General features: G+C 41.2%; 1 protein-coding gene across 1 annotated transcript in view; it reads left to right on the plus strand.

The window, feature by feature from the left end:
- Wdfy1 (WD repeat and FYVE domain containing 1) overlaps positions 1 to 19,498 on the plus strand; it is a 45,194-nt gene extending 25,696 nt beyond the window's left edge. The window contains exons 5-12 of the mRNA XM_042679287.1: positions 983 to 1,133; positions 3,048 to 3,160; positions 4,946 to 5,072; positions 7,109 to 7,214; positions 13,771 to 13,872; positions 16,150 to 16,280; positions 17,430 to 17,538; positions 18,180 to 19,498. Coding sequence (XP_042535221.1) covers positions 983 to 1,133; positions 3,048 to 3,160; positions 4,946 to 5,072; positions 7,109 to 7,214; positions 13,771 to 13,872; positions 16,150 to 16,280; positions 17,430 to 17,538; positions 18,180 to 18,239 — 899 coding nt within the window. The 3' untranslated portion in view covers positions 18,240 to 19,498. The remainder of the gene's footprint in view (positions 1 to 982; positions 1,134 to 3,047; positions 3,161 to 4,945; positions 5,073 to 7,108; positions 7,215 to 13,770; positions 13,873 to 16,149; positions 16,281 to 17,429; positions 17,539 to 18,179) is intronic.
- Positions 19,499 to 21,087: the final 1,589 nt, after the last annotated feature.

The raw sequence follows: 21,087 nt of genomic DNA on the forward strand, positions 1-21,087 counted from the left end.
TTCTCTGTGTAGTCTCAGACTTCATGCATTTATTAAACATCTGTTACATGCAAAGCCTTCTACCAGATGAAGTAGAAGTCAAGCCCTTGCCCTGGTGTGGCTCATAATAACCCGGAAATACTTCACAAGTTAGAATAACTTTTTCTTCAGCTGACTTTCTCTTCAGCTGGTACTTTGGATTAGCAAAACATCACAAATACTTTGTATAAATAACAAAATGTTACATATAAGCTGGTAACTAACTGTGCCTAAAATCCTAACTACTCAGAAGGATGAGTAAGAGGATCGTGGTTTAAAACTAGCCCAGGCAGACAAATCCAAGAGACTCTTATCTCCAATTACCTAGCAAAAAGCTGGAGGTGGAGGCATGGCTCAAGTGATGAGTACCAGGCTTGATTGTAAAAGTTAAGCAAGAGTGTGAGACCCTGAGTTCAAGCCTAAATACCGGCAGGTGGGGATACATACAAACAAAAAATATTCAAGAAATCAAGTAAAGCCCCGTTTTAAATTTTAAATAGTTCAGTTATTCTTCTTTACCATGGTAATGTTTTCTAAAGGATCAAAACACTGAAGTAATACAATAAAAATTGCTGTGTTAAAACTGCTGCTTTCCACATGAAACTAAACAGTAAAGTGTTTCCAGCAAAGTAAAAATGTGCTCTTGAGCACAGCAACAAAATAAATCTGTTTTCTGTTATTCAGCTCCCTCCTGAGCATTGCTTTTTAATAATCATGTGGCTTTTGATGGCCTTTCCTGTGGGACCACAGTGGGCAGGCCTTGGGAAGAGACTGCCCTAGTGCATTGGGGGTGGGTCAGATTGTCTGAAATCTGCTGGGGGAGTGGGGAAACAGCATTTCCCTGAGGTGCTGTTGAGACTCGCACAGGTAGAGAAGTTGGGCCTTAGTCCTTACCCCTTTGAGAAGTGTTTCTGAAAATCACTGTTGTTCCTGAAGGGCACAGCCTCTCTTCTGTCTTCTGCAGCTCATCAGAACCGGGTGTCTGCTATCATCTTCAGCTTGGCTGCAGAGTGGGTGATCAGCACCGGCCATGACAAGTGCGTCAGCTGGATGTGCACGCGGAGCGGGAACATGCTGGGGCGGCATTTCTTCAGCTCCTGGGCTTCGTGTCTACAGTATCCTGCAACATACCCTCATTTCCACAGTATTTAGTTTGAGATGATCTCTTGTTGAAATTCAAAAAGCAAAGGATTGCTACATAATTCCATTTAAAATCGAAGAATTTCTATATTCACCTTCAGTGTAAGATAGCTGTATTAAAAATAATAATTGAAGGTCAGTCAGTAGCTCATGCCTTAATCTTAGCTACTCAGGAGGCTGAGATATAAAAATTGCAGTTCAAAGCCGTGAGACTCATACCTCCAGTTAACCACCAAAAAGCCAAAAGTAGCTCTGTGGTAGAGCCTAGCTTTGAGCAGAAAAGTTCAGAGATGGTGCATAGGCCTGAGTTCAAGCCCCAGGGCAGATAAACAAAAAATTATAATAATTAGGAAAGCCTGGGAGGTGGAGGTAAAAAAATAGTTCATGGAAGGGATGGGTGGGATTTAAATAGGAGAACGATGGATGGGGTGACATTGATCACATTGCATTGTACTCATAAATTGATATGTTGCACTACTTGAAGATAATAAACATTAAGAAAATAATGTAGTTCTGAGGCCAGCCTATATGTAAAACTAAACCAAACATCTATGCCAAAGGACTGCTTGTGGCTCAGTGGTAGAGTTTTGCCTAGAAAGCTGGAGGCATGTGCTAACCCACATCTGCAATCCTAGTATTCAGGAAACAGGAGGATCACCAACTTGAGGCCAGCCTGGGACTATATAACCAGATTCTTGTCTCAAAAAAGAAAAATATGCTATACAGTTTAGATTCACAGGAGGAGAAATACTCACATGTTGTGTTTTAGATGAGCATTTCTGTCCTTCATGTGGTCTTTCACTAGTGATCTCTAGGACATGGCACAGAATCACAGCAGTGGCCTTGCTTGGTGCTCCTCTGCCCTGTGATTTGTAGCAATGGCTGTTATCTGACTGAACACAGAGGTTGCCCTACTGTGTTCATCTGTAAGCAGGAAGTAATGAGTTGCTACCAACAGTATAGATAGATAGGTAGATGGATGGACATACATACAGACAGACAGATTAGATAGATAGATAGATAGATAGATAGATAGATAGATAGATAGATAGATAGATAGAGAGATAGAGAGATAGATCGGTAGATAGGTAGATAGGTAGATAGATAGATGAGTCCTGGGGCTTGAACCTGAGGCTTGGGCTCTGTTCTTGAGCTGCTTTGTGCTCAAGGCTAGCACTCTACCACTTGAGTCACAGTGTCATTTTTGGCCTTTTCTGAGTAGTTCATTGAGATAAGAATCTCGACAACTTTCCTGCCCAAAGCTGGCTTTCAACCGTGGTCCTCAGATCTCAGCCTCCTGAGTAATTAGGATTACAGGTGTAAGCCACTGGCTCAGTTAATGTATTTTAAATTGAAATTTACAATGACTCCTACAAAGAATTGCCTTTTGGAATGTTAAATAAATTAAATCATTGTCTTATTTAAAACTGAATCATCCAGGCCAACAGAAAGATGGACTCATCCTATATCTGCTGTCGGTTTAGCATTGTTCTCAGAGATGTCTGATGAAAAGCTGTTTGACCCAGTGTTTCCTTGCTAATCTCAATATTTAGCAATTTATTACGTTTTATTGTAACTTGATTATATCTACCTGTCTTTCTAGCAGCTCTTGTTTTTCCATTGCCATTTTGAAGATATTATTACTTGATATATTAATGAGTTCTGAATGAAGGAATGTGAACTTTCCCTGTAATTTTGGCTGGTTTAGTTTTTTCTTTCTGTATTTTGTGTGGTTTTTATCTGAATATTTTTTTCATGCTATGGTGTTAGGTTTGTGTTTATTCTCTTTCAGATGCACTATTTTCTCTATTACAATATTGGTAATGGAGGTATCTGTTTTTGTGAGGAGTTTGAGATGGAATTTGTGTATAGCCTTAACTGTTTCTCAGATTTGATTTTGATACTCAGTATGCTTTTGTTGGAGATTATTCTGGACAGATCACACTCCTGAAGCTTGAACAGAACACGTGTTCTGTTATCACAACCCTCAAAGGACATGAAGGTAGGCACTGTGGTCACCCACCAGTTTCTCATCTAACATAAGCCACTGCATTAGGTGAGAGCCATAGTTCTCAGCTCCTCACGATCCGTCCGTTTTCAGTTTGACTTTAGTTTGGTGGGATAGAAGAAACTAAGTAAAAGTAAGCAGGGTGTTGGCTTCAAATTCATGTTGACAAAAAGTCCTTAAATTGATTGAATGAATAATGTTTTCTGTATTATCTTCCTAAATTAATTTACTATTTTTATTAGAACATCCAAGTTTCTTGTAATGATAAGACTTCTATTGATACTATTATTATTGCTGTGTTTCAAATTGGTCAGTATCTAGAGCCTTTAGCAAGCCTGTTAAGTGATTACAATTAGAAGATATATGTGGCTGGTTCAGGCTTATACTTAGGAAACTTATTCTAAGTAGGGACTTGGGGTAATGAATTAGCATGTAAACTTCCCTTATCTCTACAGTGCAGTGAGTTAGCAATGTTGTGTGAAAGGATTGTGGCTGGATTGGATAACTTGCGTGCACATGTGTGCAATAAATCGTTTTCATAGTACACTAAGACATTTGCAAGTCAGTTTTTTTTTAAATTTTTGAGATCACAAGATCACATTATTAAACGAGGCACAAATTAGAAGCTTTGGGCTTTAGACTGAAGAAGCAAAGACCTGTAGCTACTATTTTAAGTGTAACAAATGTATCTTGTCTATTTTAGCTAATCTCTGTAAGTAAAATAGGCTGCATCAGATCAGGGGCTTTTAGGGGAAGATGAAGAAGAACAGAAGTAGAATAGATTTTGTGAGGAAGCAGAGGCTGGAGAAAAAAAAAAACAACACTTTTTTTTTTTTTTTAGCAGTTTTCCCATGACCTCCAGACCCTTATGTGTTCTCCGGGCTCTGGGACAGATTAGTTGTGTTCATATTGGATGACTGTGGATGCTGCCAACCTCTAGTTGAAGGAGGATGGAAGCATAGGATTAAACAATGTAATATTCATGCAAAATTGGCCCCAGAAGCTTGATTTGAAGGGTTCTTCATTCTCTTCCCTTTGATATTTTGGGAAAGTTTTTAAGAAACTAGTTCTATCATTTATTAATATTCTGTATACCTACAGAATTACTATTAGCTGATATATCAATTCAGCTTTATTAACTTTGTTAATAATGCTTTCCTAGTTAAATGGTAGTCAATGAACAGTGAAGAGATTCATTGAAAGAGAAAACTACAGATATCCTTAGAGTGTCAAATTTGATATGCTAACCAATGAAGTAGGAAATGTAAGGTTTAGGTTTTTTGTTTTGTTTTTAATCAAAGTTTATTAACAGCAGACATTATGTTCTGAGTTAATTCATTTAATTTTCAAAAAACATAGCATTGTGTTTGGAATAGCCTAGGTTGACATCTCACTGACTACTGTAAGCTATACTGAATTTTTTGATGACGTATTTGTTGGGATTTTTTTTTAATCTCCAAAAGTTTTTTCCCCCAAAAAATACTGTTTCCTGGGATAATTTATTGGTAATTTATTTACTTGATAATTTATTGGTACAGAACAAGGAAAAACTTCTTTAAAAAATCTTTGTATTTAAAGCTGATGCTCCATCGAAAATCCGGGTGGATAATGGGTATGCCATGTCCTGTCTCTTGACCCATGAGGTCATGGTTGAAGGACCCTTTGTGTGACAAAAATAGCCTTACTCAATGGCTCAGCTGATCCTAGCTCAGTCTGTTACTGTCAGTGTGCACATCCTGATGCAGTTCTACATTTCTCTTTCCCCTTTGCCCCACACAGGGAGCATTGCCTGCCTCTGGTGGGACCCCATTCAGCGGTTACTCTTCTCAGGAGCATCAGACAACAGCATCATCATGTGGGACATTGGAGGCAGGAAAGGCCGGACACTCTTGCTTCAGGGCCACCAGTATGTGACCATTCATGGAGGGACAGGGAAAGAATCTGAGGATGCAAGGAGCCAAAGGAAGCATTAGAGCTCTGTACCAACCCTAATTTTATTTATTTTTATTTTTGAGATTGAGTCTTGGCATTCAGTGTAGGCTGGCCTTGAACTTGAAATCTGTCTGCGACCTGAGCCGTTGAGTGCTAAAAGTAAAGGTGTTTAGCACCATATTCAGTACACCCTGTCTTAAGACAGTAATTTGATAAGCCCAAGTCTACTTTTACCTGCCTTTGTCAGGCTTAAATATCTGGTTTAAAAAAAAAAGTTCATGGGGCTGGGAAGGTGGCTCAGTGGTAGAGCGCTTGCCTTGCATGCCTGAGGCCCTGGGTTCGATTCCTTAACACCACATAAGCAAAAAGAAAAAAAAGCCGGAAGTGGCGCTGTGGCTCAAGTGGTAGAGCGCTAGCCTTGAGCTGAAGAGCTGAGGGACAGTGCCCAGGCCCAGAGTTCAGGCCCCACGACCGGACCCAAAAAAAAATAAAAAAAAAAGTTCAGGATTTCTTAGTCTAAAGGGCACTTGCTACTTTCCTTCCCTAAGGAGTTATCACCCTGTTAAAATATCTGCTGAAGGGGCTGGGAAGGTGGTTCAGTGGTAGAGCACTTGCCTTGCATGCATGAGGCCCTGGGTTCGATTCCCCAGCACCACATAAGCAAAAAGAAAAAAAAAAAGCCAGAAGTGGCGCTGTGGCTCAAGTGGTAGAGCGCTAGCCTTGAGCTGAAGAGCTGAGGGACAGCGCCCAGACCTAGAGTTCAGGCCCCACGACCGGACCCCCAAAAAAAAAAAAAAATCTGGGCTGGGAAGGTGGCTCAGTGGTAGAGCGCTTGCCTTGCATGCCTGAGGCCCTGGGTTCGATTCCTCAGCACCACATAAGCAAAAAGAAAAAAAAAAAAGCCGGAAGTGGCGCTGTGGCTCAAGTGGTAGAGCGCTAGACTTGAGCTGAAGAGCTGAGGGACAGCGCCCAGGCCCGAGTTCAGGCCCCACGACCGGACCCAAAAAAAAAAAAAAAAAAAATCTGCTGAAGGCAGGTGCTGCTGAGAGTTGCCAGTGAAGACTTTGACCTTGGCAGGTTGCATGCATTTCATTAGGAGGTAATATATTCAGCTGGGCATCAGTGGCTCATGCCTGTAGTCCTACCTACTTAGAAGGCTGAGGTCTGAGGATCCAGGCTCAGTGTCAGCTTGGGCAGGAAAGTCTGTGGGAATCTTATTTCCATTTAACTAGCAAAAAGCCACAAGTGGAGCTGTAGTTAAAGTAATAGACTTATGCCATGAGCAGAAAAGTAAGGGACAGTGCTCAATCCCTGAGTTCAAGCCCCAGAACCAGCATAGAACGAACAAACAAACAAAAAAAAAGAAGAAGAGAGGCATACCTTCACTCAGCATTCATCCTCCCCTAAGTTCTGACAATATAATAGTTGAGGTCTTGTCTTCTAGTAAGTGAAAAGTGTTCCCTTCTTCCTGCAGTCAGTCAGCTGTAGTCACAGTCAAGTTTGAAATTTAGCCAAGGAAATATTAGGTACAAAGTTGACAGGTCAGGAGATCATTTCCCTGGCTTGTGGTGGACAAGTGTGATAAGTCTGCAGGAAGAGAGCAGATTTCTTTTACTTGTGTTTGTGTATGTACATGTGTGTGTGGAGTGTGTGTGTGTGTGTGTGTGTGTGTGTGTGTGTGTGTGACAGAGAGAGAGAGAGAGAGAGAGAGTGAGCGCATGATATCCATGCTGTCTGATTACTTGTTCCTGAAACGGTGTTCCAGGAAGCAAGTTAAACTGTGTCAGGAGCTTCCTTGACCTTTTCCAACTGGCCATTCTAAATGATAGACTTGAAAGTAGTTTACAAAAACTATGACTCTGTAAGTTCTAGGATGCCAAGTATAGTTTATTATACAGTTCTCATTGACATGCCAAATGGTGATAAAATGCTCCTTGAATGTGGAGCTGAACTGATGCGCCTGACCATCATTTATCCATCAAGACATGTGACTCTGTGTGACGTTGACAGTGACAGGGTGCAGTCGCTGTGCTACCTGCAGCTCACGAGGCAGCTGGTGTCCTGTTCGTCGGATGGTGGAATTGCTGTGTGGAACATGGACGTTAGCCGAGAAGAGGTGAGAGGCTCTGGTCACTAGTGAGCCCCCCACACCCTGCCCCTTCACACTTCTGCCCATTAAGTGCAAGGCTGGCAGTGCTGCCATGGGGGTGACACTGTTCTGTCTCTGGCTTCTGGTCGCACAGGGTCCTGGGTGGCATTCTGCATTGCATTCTCCATGCATGTGAGAATGTCCACCAGTGACAAGCGGTGTGTGTTCAGATGGCTCAGAAGCTGGCACATGGAGACAGTCTCCTGCACTTGCAGGGATCTGGGCTATGGCAGACTCCCCATCCACTCAAAGCATTGGCTGGCCCCACAGCAGTCTTCTTGGAAGCCCCAGAAAGCACGTCTCAATGACATGCTAGATACTTGTCATTTTCCTGAGAAAGTGGATCCCTCCATCTCTGCTTTTTCAAGTGAGCTCTGCTCCCTTAAGTCCATGTCAACAAAACATTCTTTTATTTTGGGGGGGGGGGTGGTCTGGTTGTGGGGCCTGAACTCTGGGCCTGGGCACTGTCCTCAGCTCTTCAGCTCAAGGCTAGCGCTCTACCACTTGAGCCACAATGCCACTTCTGGCTTTTTTCTGCTTATGTGGTGCTGAGGAATGGAACCCAGGGCCTCAGGCATGCAAGGCAAGTGCTCTACCGCTGAGCTAACTTCCCAGCCCCTAAGGAAGCATTCTGCTACTTGAACCATTCTTCCAGATCTTTCTATTTTCTTTTTCAAGCAAGACTTGTAGGGTTTTGTTTTGTGTTATTCATGATTGGTGGGGCTACTGCTACAATCTTGGTACTTATGCTTCCTATGTAGTTGGGATGAGATAACAGGTAAGCACCACCATGCCTAGCTTTTTTTTGGGTCCGGTCGTGGGGCCTGAACTCTGGGCCTGGGCGCTGTCCTCAGCTCTTCAGCTCAAGGCTAGCACTCTACCACTTGAGCCACAGCACCACTTCCAGCTTTTTTTTTTTCTGCTTATGTGGTGTTGAGGAATCAAACCCTCAAGCATGCAAGGCAAGCGCTCTACCACTGAGCCACCTTCCCAGCCCCAACAGAACATTTCTTTTCAAAGTCAGCAGTAGATCTAGAATGCAGGGCCTCAAGTTCTTGGCTTTTGTACTCAAGGCTGGTACTCTACCACTTGACCCATGTCTCCACTAATGGCATTTTGTTGGTTAGTTGGAGATAAGAGTCTCACAAGACTTTCCTGCCCTGGTTGGCTTTGAGCCATGGTCCTCAGATCTTAGCTTCCTGCCTAGCTAGAATTATAGACATGAGCCACTGGCACTTGGCTAGCAACACAATTTTTAATGTAGCTGGGCCTCTAGTGGGACCTTGTTCAATAGATGTTTTACTTTCTTCTGAGCATCTGTTCACTCTTCCATAAAGAAAAACCATTGGATGAGATGTCTGCTAAGATATCAACTGTTTTTGACTGTCTACAACCTCTTGGTCTTCTCTATTTTACTTATTTACTTTTTGTTTACTTTTGTGGTACTGGGGATTGTACTCAAGGCTTTGTACTTGTTATAGAAGCATTCTACCACATGAGCCACAGCCCCTGCCCTGTATGATTTTCAGCTTCTCAGATTGAGTCTCATGCTTTTGCCTAGGCTACACTCCTTGGACCACACTCCTACCTCTGCCTCCCAAGAACTGAGACAACAGGCCTGCACCATTGTACAAGCTTGTTTTTCAGATAGGGTCTTAGTAACTTTTGACTATAGTTAATGATCATCCTGTTTCTACTTCCTAAGTAACTGGGATTACAGGAATGCTCTACCACACCCATCTTTTTCTATTTTGAGTAATGCTGCAGTGAATATACTTGACCTTGTCATTGTGTGATTATTTAGTTATTCCCTACAGGCAAATTTCTAAAGATAGACCTTCTGGTATAAGGATATATACATTCTTAAAGCTTTTTATAGCTGTCATCAGGTTTCCAGCAGGATTTCCATTTTCATCCTCGTCAGCACTTGGACTATCTTGTCTTTCTCAGCAACATTTATAGCCTGAGATGTCAATAACAAGAGGATTGATTCCCAGAGAAGATTTTGGAGGATGTCAATAATGTATTAAAACCAGAAGCATTTATGGAGCCACCTACATGGTGGCCACTGGAAATGTAGGTGGCAGTGCATGATAAATGGTGCATTGACACTACATTACTATTTATCATCTGTTACATGGCATCCCTCGATGGGTGCAGCGTGGCTTCCTCTGCATCAGTGTGGAGTACGGAGCCCTTCGCAGTGGACACCACATGGTAACCCAGAATGCTGCCAACCCTTGCACAGGGTCAGCTCTATTTTGTCTCTGATCATTTTTGAGTCAGATTCTCACTAAATAAACCTTGGTTGTTAGCATGCACCATAAGAAATAATGAAAGGATACAATGTTCAATGTTTTGAACAATAGTGGCATTACTCATTTCCAGATGTTATGGCTATCCTTTATGCTCTCTCTGTACAGAGATTCTTGCTTACCACCAGCTTCAATGTAGTGAAAGAAATAGACTACCCTATACATAACAAGATTCACTCAGTATTGTTAAGATATGCTGATTGCTGGTTTTTCTAGTACCTTTGTGAGACAAGTCAGATAGGAAATTCTGATTATATGTCTGCTGATTAACTTCTCTTTTTGGATATTCTAAAAAGTCTTGGGAAAGCTTAAAGTAACATCAGCTTAGTATTGTAGAATTGCAATACTTTGCTTGTGAAGATCTATTTGAGCTATGCTTTATAGCTCTCATCTAGAACAGCTAATTGATTGTTCTGTTCATAGGTTGGTCTGTCAGTTTTCAGTCTTCAGAAAGAGAAAGAGGAGGGCAAGATCCCTGGAGGCTTAGGGAAGGAGATTGCTGGAGCTCTGTTATAGATTTAACCACATGGGTGTCAGTACAAGTTATTATCCTTGGTAAATTCTTTTTAGAAAGTACTCAGAAAGTAGGAGCAGGAGCCTTTCTTTAAGTTACATAATTATAGACTGTGTTGGTACATGTATGGAAAGAAAACACAGTCCTATCTTTCAAAGTGCTTCCTGTGTGGGCAGTTGATTTCCTTTTTAGAACAGATAAGGAAGCAGACAGTATCCAAAAAAAAAAAAGAAAAAGAAAAAGGAAAAAAAAGAGACATGATCCAGTAGGTTTGGTTTCCAGTTGAGTATAGTATAGAAGTAGCAGCTTTTGATCTATAAATTCTGACCCTGAGTTTTTGTTTTTGTTTGTTTTTTTCTTGCTGGTACCGGGTCTTGAACTCAGGGCCTGAACACTCTCCCTAGCTTTTTCATTCAAGGCTAGTGCTCAGCCACTTTGAGCCACAGCACCATTTGCAGCATTTTAGTGGCTAATTGGAGGTAAGAGTCTTATATTTTTTATCTGCTTAGGCTCCCTTCAAACCATATCCTCAGATTTTAGGCTCCTGAATAGCTAGGATCTGAGTCTGGGTTTATGTGATTTATAGGACTCCCAGAACTATGGCAGAGGGGAAGAGCCCAGGCTCTCCAGCTCCACACACTTGCCTGGAATAGCCTTCCAAGTCACCAGTGAGCGATGGCTGGAGAGTTTCCAGACCACTGGGGATGCCATTGTCCTCCTCACTGTCAGAATGCACGAAGGCCTGCTCTCTCACCAGATTACAGTTATAGAGGATTCTTCTTCCGGAAGTAGGCAGAAAATACACATAAGCAAGTAACAAGAGCTTAGAGTATGAGACCTTTTTTAAAAAAAAAAGAAGTTTTAACTAGCAGATTACAGAATGAATACTATTTTATATATAGCAATTAGAGTGGATTATTCTTGTTCTGTGTTCTTTGCTGAGGATCAAGATGTGAAAAAGAGCTGGTCATCTTTTTTTTTTTCCTCTTTTTCCTTCTCTCCTTTTCCTTCCTTTCCTGCTGAGTTTGGAAGTGGTTAATTCCTCTTCTGTTTCAGTTGAGAGCCATACTTCTGATTTTTCGGTGATTAAAGTTTGCTTTTGAAGATACTTGTTTTGTAAGGTAATTCTTAAATGACAGTGTATGGCCAGGCAAAGTAGAAAATTGAGCAAATTAACTGTATTTGAAAGAAAATTTGTTTTAGAGCCTTGCTTTATTATAGCTAGCATTTTGGGTACAATAAGCATGGGAAATACAGAGTGGGCAATTTTTTGTTGGTTATTCCCATTAAAGCCACCATGGTGTCCCTATTAGACTCCCTGGTCCCCACAGAAGATAGTTTAACAAGAACCTTTTCTGCTGATTTTCACTGGACCTGACTGGTTTGCAGGACTACATTCAAGCCTGTCCCAGACATAAGATGAAAAAATCTGTGTCCCTCCCCTGCAACCAGATGTTTGTGCTGTTCCCAGCACAACCTGCTGTGCTTCCTCAAGGGATGTGGTTGCCAGGCAGTGTTCCAAATCATGCTAGCCTTCATCACCAGCTCTGTTTAGTTGCTTAGGGAGACAGGAGTAGCTCTATACCAGGGTGAGCATCTTCCTCCGTGGTTGCCCATTCTCTATCACTCTTCCTTTCTCCCTGCTCATTTCCAACAGTGTTTCCCCCCCCCCCCGCCCCCCCTGCCCCCCCCCGCCCCCCCTGCCCCCCCCGTTTCAGCCTGTTTCAGTCTACTTGGGAGTGCCTTGCTTTTCCCACTCCTAAAAGACATTTCTAATGGATGTCTTATGCCAGGGATTTCCAGTGACATAACCAAAATGAAAACTATGATAGCCCCAAATTTTGATACAATAGGAGACAAGATAAAGAACCATTCCTCCTTTTAAGCCCTCACTCCTGTGAAATTTGTAGAAAGCCTATCTTCACTAATTCTTCTAAATGTCAGTTTGCTGATTCTGGAGTTTGAACTCGGCCTTGCCCTTTCTCTTTTGCTTTTTTACTCAAAATGGTGTTCTACTCAGCACTTGAGCCACACTGCCACTTTTGAGTTTTACTGGTTAATTGGGGATAAAAGTCTCATGGACTGTTCTTCTTGGGCTGGTTTTGAACTGTGATTCTCAGATCTCAGCCTCCTGAGTAGATAAGATTACAAATGTGAGCTAAGATTCAACTTTTTAAAAATGTTTTTTATTGTGAAAATACTGTACAAAAGGGTTACAGTTACATGAGCAAGGTAATGAGTTCATTTCTTATCAAGCATTGTTGCCTTCTCCTTCGTTTTTCCCCTACCATCCCTTCCCTCCCACCTTCACAACACAACTACACTTTCTTCCCCCCCCCCCCCCCCGCTTAAATTGTAAAGTTCGTTTTTCAACTTTTTAAAATGAAGAAAAAATTACTTCCTATACCATGGTCTATGGATTAATTTATGGGAACTGTTATTTACTATTTGATTATACTCATTTAACAATTGTTAGTAATTAGTTAGACCATCTTTTTAAAGTTTTAGTATTATAATCAAGTACAATTGATAATTTTCTGGTTTAGAGAAATATTTTCTAAGTTCCTGATAAAGTCTTGGAACTTTAAATCCTGTTTCACCAAAAATGCACAGAACATCAGCCACAGTGGCTAAAGCTAGTACTCCTAGCTTCTTGGGAAGTAGAGATGGGGGATGATGATTCACAGCCCTTCTGGACATTAAGAAGAAAAAGGTCATGAGACTCCATCTTGGTCAATGGCTGGGCATGGTAGTGTATGCCTGTCTTCCTCAGCAACATGCAGAAAAACAAGATGGGAAATTACAGCCCATACTGGCCTAGGCTTAAAGTGAGATCTTACTTCAAAAAAGACCAGTAAGATGGGCTGGGAAGGTGGCTCAGTGGTAGAATGCTTGCCTTGCATGCCTGAGGCCCTAGGTTTGATTTCTCAGCACCACATGAACAAAAAGAAAAAAAGCCAGAAGTGGCGCTGTGGCTCAAGTGGTAGAGTGCTAGTCTTAAGCTGAAGAGCTGAGGGACAGCGCCTAGGCCCAGAGTTCAGGCCCCACGACCAGACCAAAAAAAAAAAAAGACGAGTAGGAGAAAAGAGTCTGGAGGTGTTGCTCAAATAGTAGCAATAAATATTCATTTCTTAGTGTGGGGAAAGAAATATAAAGCTTATGGCTCAGTCGAGGCTGTAGAATTGTGGTGCCAATCAGGAGGAAGGGAGACTGCTCCTCAGAGACCTGAGATTTGGGGGTAGGGAAGTAGTGAAGGGAAGGGCCAGCTAGCCTAGCCTGATGCTCATTCCAGAGGCCTAGCATATAGTTACATCTTGTTGGCTTTCTCTTCTCAGTTACCTGTGACCCTAAAGCCTTTCTCAGGAAGTGGTAGTTTATCAGATTCTGCAAGAAACAAAATTGTTTTACTCAACTGGATGTAGATCACAAATGATTTAGCTTTAAATAGAAATATATAGACAGCCTTTAATAGTTTACAATAAAAAGTAACTAATTGCTCACTTTTACCTGTAGATTACAGATTGAACAACACTGTAAACAGTACATTTGTAGTCACTCTTGGAAATTCAGATAGGATGTTGATTATGGTAGCCAGCTAAAAATTAATAAGAAGCATGAACCCTAGCATGTTCTAGACGCTCCCGTGTTTAAATGTGCAGACGTGTTGATGTTGTCTTCGACTCTGCTCCCACAGGCTCCTCAGTGGCTAGAGAGTGATTCCTGTCAGAAGTGTGAGCAGCCCTTTTTCTGGAACCTAAAGCAGATGTGGGACACGAAGACATTGGGTTTGAGGCAGGTGAGTAGCCATGGTGAATGGTCTCTCTGTGGATCGTGTTTGCAGTATTTGTATCATTAAGCTGTTATTCCTTTTAGAATCCTATGTTCTGGCAAATGCTGTTAATTGTTATTCTCTAAAACAATTTTTCTTTGTTGATACTGGGGTTTGAACTCTGGGCCTCACATTTGCTGGGTAAGCACTCTGCCTCACTAGCCCTTATATATAACAATTTGCTGGGGCCAGTGATATATTACCATATGTTACCATTCCATTGCCTGTCCTGCACTGGAAAAACAGGGATATATAAAAGCCCCTGATAATCCAATTTTAAATTAGTGAAAGATCTTTCAACTTTGGACTGTTACTTACTGAAGTCAGTATTTCATCCAGTCAGATAAAATTAGGCTAAATAGGGCATGTAAATGTATGCCTTATGCTGTCACAAATAGGTAAGGGACGGCAGTTGAGTTTTCTTTCATTGGGTTACTCTCTGAACCGATGAATTTTTTTCCATGTAAGTATATCTGGAGCATTCTTATTATAAATATTTTGAATAGAACATTTTTTAACTCATTTATTTTTGTGTTCGTACTAGGGCTTAAACTCGGCCTCAGGCTCTCCCTCACTTTATTTTGCTTTAGGGCTGATTCTCTGCCACTGAGCCATGCCTCTGTTAGAGGCTTTTGGCTGGTTAATTGGAGATAAGAATCCTATGGATTTGTCTGCTCAGGCTAGCTTCAAACCTTTATCCTCAGATTTCTGCCTCCTTGAAATAACTAGGGTTATAGGCATTAGAGATCAGCACCTGTTGTATGTTTTTTTTTAATTTTTAAATTAAATGTGTTCCAATATGCCTGTTGCACAAGGTCTTCATGTAATACTAAAGTTCTCCCACAAAATATATTTCTACCGCAGCTTGAAGGTAGCCACTAACTCAGGGTGACATGAATGTATGCAGGTAAGTAAAAGGAGTGGTGTTATTCCTTTAATACTGGTTGTATTCCTATGAAGGATTAACCTGAAGTCTACGTGTTAATAAGCACTCTTTATAATTTCCCTCCCACAGCTGCTCTCTACAAAGTCTGCTGTGAGACTGGCAGCTTGTAATGGCCTAATGCTCTGAAATGGCCCCTAAATTCTGTCATTAGCCAAGTTCTCACAATGCATGTCCAGTTTGTAAGTTGTGCATTGTAACTAATGAGTGAGGTATTCTTCATTACTTGTAATGGAAATACAAAAGAATAAGTTTTATTCTTATGCCTTAACAAGTAATAGAAGGGAGAGAAGAGGTATTGGTTGCTAGGCATTTAGTGATGATGCATCTAAATCAGTAATAATAGATTGCTTGGAATGTTCTTGAGACTTAATCACAATCTGAGAAGTTGAAATAGCAAATATATGATTATATATACTCATTTCCTAATGAGTGTGTCACATTAAAACTTGGAAGTTAGAGATAAGAATACATTTTCCTTCTAACAATCTTCAGTGATTAGATTCCTGAATGAACCTTTAAAATTTTTATTTTTTGTTATTAGAAAGGTAATATACAAAAGGGTTACAGTTATATGTCAGGTAATGCATACATTTCTTTTTGAATAATGTTACCTTTGACCTCACTCTCTCCCAGTTTTTCCCTCCTATTCCCACCCACAAGTTGTGTCGTTCATTTTCAACATAATGTCTAATTAGGGAACTTGCGCTCTGGCTCAAGTGGTAGAGTGCTTGCCTTGAGCTGAAGAGCTGAGGGAGAGCGCCCAGGCCTAGAGTTCAAGCCCTGTGACTACCACCACCACCAACAACAAAAAAGCAAACGTAATATCTAGTTAGTACCACTGCTGTATTTGTTCATCCTTTGTCCCTCCATTTCTGTGTTTCTTCTTACCCTCCTCAAAACAGATAAATGAACAAACAAGACAAAAGAAAAAACAAAAACAACCACAAAGAAAAGACCTGGTTTTCATTTCCTGAAGTTCATTTTGATAAATATTATTTTATATGATCAAAGACACATAGGCATTATACCTTTGTCTTCCTTCCCTAAGAGTGTCTTCCTTTGGCTGAACTTTTAATGTTTGCTGCCTGGAGCAACATTTGACCCAACAAAGAGATCCTGAATATGTTGAAATTGTCAGGCTTTTGAGTATCAGTTGATACACTGGGTGGTGATTAGAACTCAAGGCCATCCTTCCCTGTTCCCATTTCCCAACTTGAAAGGGAAGCCTGGTGTACTGAGGAAAGGTTGTCTTGTGCACTAGGGCAAGGCTGACTCCATTTTCTCTGTCTCTTGGGAAGCATCACTGCAGGAAATGTGGGCAAGCCGTCTGTGGCAAGTGCAGCAGCAAGCGTTCCAGTTACCCGGTCATGGGCTTTGAGTTCCAGGTCCGAGTTTGTGATTCCTGTTACAACTCGATCAAAGAGGAAGAGTGAGTATGCATAGATCTTTCTCTCCCTGCCTACTTCTCCTTCTGATGAATGTCTGAACACAGACAGCCTGAGAAATGATGCAAAAGTCTATCTACTATCCCTCTGTCTCTTCAGAGCTTTCCAAGACATTTCTAATGACAAATTTCTGTCCTAGCTTTTTGACTTTGTGTTGCTACTCGTTATTTCAAGCTATCCCATGGGCTGAGACAGATGTCTTCTTGAACACTTGTAAGGCCTCCTTGACCACTCCAGCAGCTGCCTAGATATTCCTGAGCGCTGAGGCCCACAAGGCTCTAGGCAGGGACCAGTTATGTATGGATAGCCAGGTGTTGGTGGCTCATACCTGCAATCCTAATTACATGGAGGCTGAGACTGGGAGCATTGTGGTACCAGGCCTGCCCAGGCAAACACATCTGAGAGACTCTATCTCCACGAGGGAAAGCTATATGCAGTAATGTGTGCCTGTGATCCCAGTGATGATGAGAAGCCTAAAATAGGTAGATCGCAGCTCAGGTATACATGTGGATAGAAAATGGAGTTGGTCCTATTCTAAAAAATAACCAGTGAAAAACAGGGCTGGAGCCATGGCTTAACAGTTTTGTACCAGCCCAGTCTGAGTTCAAACCCCTAGCCCTACAAAAGTCATTAAAAGTTACTTTGAATGTTTTATAAAGCTCCCCCCACCCCGCCTGAAGTATTGGTATTGAATCCAGAGCCTGATGCATACAGTATCACTGAGATATACTCAGTCCTTATCAAATCTTTTATAAACCTGTGGTTTATTTTGCTGAGCTTGAACTTGCATGACTTTTTTTTTTTTTTTTGGTCTACCACTTGAGCCATTCCTTCAGTCTTGTGCTTTTTGCTGGCTCACGGAAGATGGAGTTCCATGGACTTTCCTGCTCAAGCCAGCTTCGAACTGTTATACATACTGAAGGTCTTAGCTTTCTGGTAGTTAAGATTACAGATGTGAGCAACCAGTAACAGACACTGTCATTCTTTAAGTATAAAGTTGTTTTTCAAAACCACAGCCACATTTAAGAATCTGATTTTATCACTGTTAACTGTATTTGTACAACTTACATTACTTTCAAAAAAATTCCTTAACTCCAGGCACAAACAGGTAAGTTTCTCCTTTCTCTTGTTAGTCGGACTTCTCTAGCAACTTTTCATGAAGGAAAGCATAACATTTCCCACATGTCCATGGACATTGCCAGGGGACTGATGGTGACCTGTGGCACAGACCGCATCGTCAAGGTAAGCTTGCCTAATGGTTAGTGTCTTGAGTTTAGATACCTCCATTGTCAGCCTGTGGTTTCTGACTGGCAAGATTGCCTTCATTTCTTATCAGCAACCTATTGCCAATGGGTCTTCGTGGTGTCTCCCTTTGTCCTGGTAGTCTAGCCCAGAGAGCTTGTAAGGGCATGCTGTCACTTTCTGTGTATGCTAAGCTTGCCCAGGCTTCTCTTCCCAGATGGCTGAGGCTTTGCTGGCTGTGTATTTTCCTTCCCAGTTAGTGCCACCTGGGTCCTGGACAGAAGGCAGCTTCCCTGAAAGAAATAACTGCTCCGTTTTTTTATGTCATCTCTAGGTTACTGACAGAAATTGAAAAAAGAAGTTAGATGCTGTGTACACCACTCAAGTTAGGAAACTATTAAATAGTTCATATTCCCCATGGGCTTTTGAATTAAACACTCAGATTTACAGTAATGCATTATTATGATCTTTTTGTAGGAAGAGAGAGAAGTGTACATTTAGTTTATGCTTTGTTGAACTGCTTTGTTTATCCCTGTGTATGTAGTCAGGTTTTGTTTTCACGGTTAGCAGAAGTTGGGCGGAGTCTTGGTGTTTGACCCCACAATGAGAAGGCACTCTCCACATATCTCATCTTCTTGTAGATCTGGGACATGACGCCTGTGGTGGGCTGCAGTCTGGCAGCGGGGTTTGCGCCACACTGATCCAGGTGCTGGGTGATGGCGACACCTCAGGAACAGCTGCCTCCGCCAGATGAAACCCTTCCCATGTAGCTCGACAGCCGCTGTCACAGGAAAGGATAGTGGCTACCGAGAAACAAATCGGCATTTTTTAAAAGGAATAAAATGTAAAGGTGTGTGTGGGGCATCTGTGGAACTCACCTGCGGGGACTAATGTGGAAATGATCTGTGTAGGAACCCCTTCCTGAGAAAGGGGGAAAGCTTGCTCGTGAACAGTGAGCTCGGGCATGAGGAAAGAGGAGCGTGTACTGAGTGAGTTTTAGAAGGGAAACAATTGGAAGGGAAGTGGATGCTTAGAACTTTACAAAAACAGTCCCAAGTCCAAACCCACATCTGTCAGAGTGCTGGCCTCCCCTGGGCCCAGGCTTTCTGTTGTCAGAGCAGGAGCTAGGGAGGAGGGCTATCCTCTCTTTGTCAAGGGGGGGCGGGCACCACTTGTATGTGATTGTCTACTCTTAGTTGTTGATAAACTTCTTAAAAGGCATTTGTTCTCTTCAGAGAGTGCCATCACCTGGTCTCAGCCTTGGATTTGCTTTAGTCATTTCTGTTGCAGCCAGTGTGTGTCATGTAACCAGGAAAGTCCCCTACTCTTTCCCCCCACATGTGTTCTGAGGACAAAGCTTCCTTATGGTGCTGTTAACATGAGTCATGTGGTCACCAGACATTTTCTTACTGTAGCTAGTAACAAGTAATAGAAAACCCAGTGACCAGGCAATGGTGATGGGATAGAGTCAGTTCCATAGAATGGGAGCTATCTGTTCCTACTAAAGACACCTTTTATGTAGTCCCAACATGACCCCCTGCGATGTGGTGGAAGTTTATTGTGTCCCTCAGAAAAATGCTCCAAAGCTTTGTTGGCTTTTAATCATAACTAATGTAATTTATTTTTCATAGGAGAATATGGATGGCTCAGAACTGTAATCGTTAATCAGGTCCTATCAGTAATTCCTTACTTACAAATCACTTCCATCATAGCTAGTGAAAGTTGTTTCAAACATATTCTTAAAGTGCTTGGCAACAAAGTTTAGGTTAAGGAGGAGATGGAGGAGAACGAGTCTGCCTTTAATAATACAGATGGCTACGTGTGTGTGTTTTGATAGTAACACATGTATCCATTCTTGTAGAGCTATGAAAGCAAGGAGAGAAGGTCCTACTTTTCTTTTTTGGTGCCAGTACTCGGGCTTGAACTCAGCTCAAGGCTCTTGCTCTATCACTTGAGGCACAGGTCTACATTCTGGCTTTTTGATAATTTATTAAGTGTCTCACAGACTTTCCTGCCCAGGTTAGCTTTGAAAGGATCCTCAGATCTCAGCCTCCTGAATAGCTAGGATTAGAGGCTTGAACTACTGGCACCTGACAGGCCTACTTTTTTAAAGGACAGATATAAACATAGATTAGCAACAGTATTTTTGTGAATCTTACTAATAGATATTGAGTTTTTCTTTTTTTTTTCAAAGACTATTGCATCATTGTACAAGAATCATTGCAAGACAATGCGATAATTGAAAAACTAAGGGACTAGATCTGCTTTATTAATACAGCTTACAGGGATGAAAAGGTTTAAGACAGGAAATCAAACAGGGCTTAATGGCCATGGCCATGTAATACACATAAAACACAATAAAGCACACCATATTTTGTAATGCTCTACATAAAAGTACGCTTGTCTTTGGAAATAAGGCTGAGTGAAGGATTTGGTTGCTCCTTATAATTTTATGTTACATCACTTGGAAAAGCTGTTTGCTTTAAAAATCTCTTCCATGACTGTACAATGTGTGTCAGTAACATAGTTTGGAAGTAAAACTGAGCGATGATTACTCGAAAACTACAGTGTTAGATACTGGATATTTTGTAGAGCTGCTCTTCTGGGCTTCCATTAAGTCCTGAGAGGAAACCAGGAGATGATTGAGTCCTTGCCCTGTGGAAGAGCACTGAGCTGTGGTTTTGTTTTTCTTTATCTTCTGTTAAATGTGACTTTTCCATGTCTGTGTTAAACTGAAAGGAGTAGAAAAGCTGTTGAGAATGCTTCATAGCCAACAAGCTTTTGTTTTGTTTTAAAAACTGTTGATATTGAAAAAAGAAATCAGATTTTCTTAGAAAATGGAAAGTTGTTTTAGATCTTCTAGAGGGAATATAAGTCAAGGAGAACATTTATATTTAAGGAAGAATTGGAGTGGGGTTCATTAGGGAAGGGTATGTTTTCCTCCTTATCCGAGTCTAATGAGTTACTATTTATTTGTCAGCTGATCTTGTCTCTATCGTGTATTACATAGCATAATGGGGTAATATTTTTTATAGAGGTGGGCAAAACTTATTTTCGCAATTTTACAACTAGGCACACAAGGAAAGGTACCAATAGGTTTATGGTTACTGCCTTACATTGACCGTGTTTCTCTTAAACGGGTCATTTAAGATAGTTCTCGAGTAACATGTCACTGTCTTTTCATTCCTGAGTTCTCAAGTTCATTTGTACAAATAGATAGGGATTGGGAAGTATAGGAAGTCAGAGAAGACCCTTCTATTAGAGCTAGTTCATGTAATAAGGAAATGTTAGTTCTTCATTATCAACATGCTTTTAAGTTAGCCTTTGCTAGTCCAAATGATAGAATTAACACTTGAGCATTAGATAGAAATCACTACTGAAATCATTATTCATTACATTATAAACCTCCCTATATTATATCCTATTTCCATTGCTACTTAGAGGAAACAAACAAAAAGCTTTGTTTTATCCCCAGCAATTCGATTTATTAGCATCTGTATTTTTTAACTGTTGAAAATAATCCAAATATGTTAATAAATGCACACAGCA

Source organism: Dipodomys spectabilis, unplaced genomic scaffold (assembly GCF_019054845.1).
Source record: "Dipodomys spectabilis isolate Male_0828 unplaced genomic scaffold, ASM1905484v1 ptg000051l, whole genome shotgun sequence".
Taxonomy (NCBI): domain Eukaryota; kingdom Metazoa; phylum Chordata; class Mammalia; order Rodentia; family Heteromyidae; genus Dipodomys; species Dipodomys spectabilis.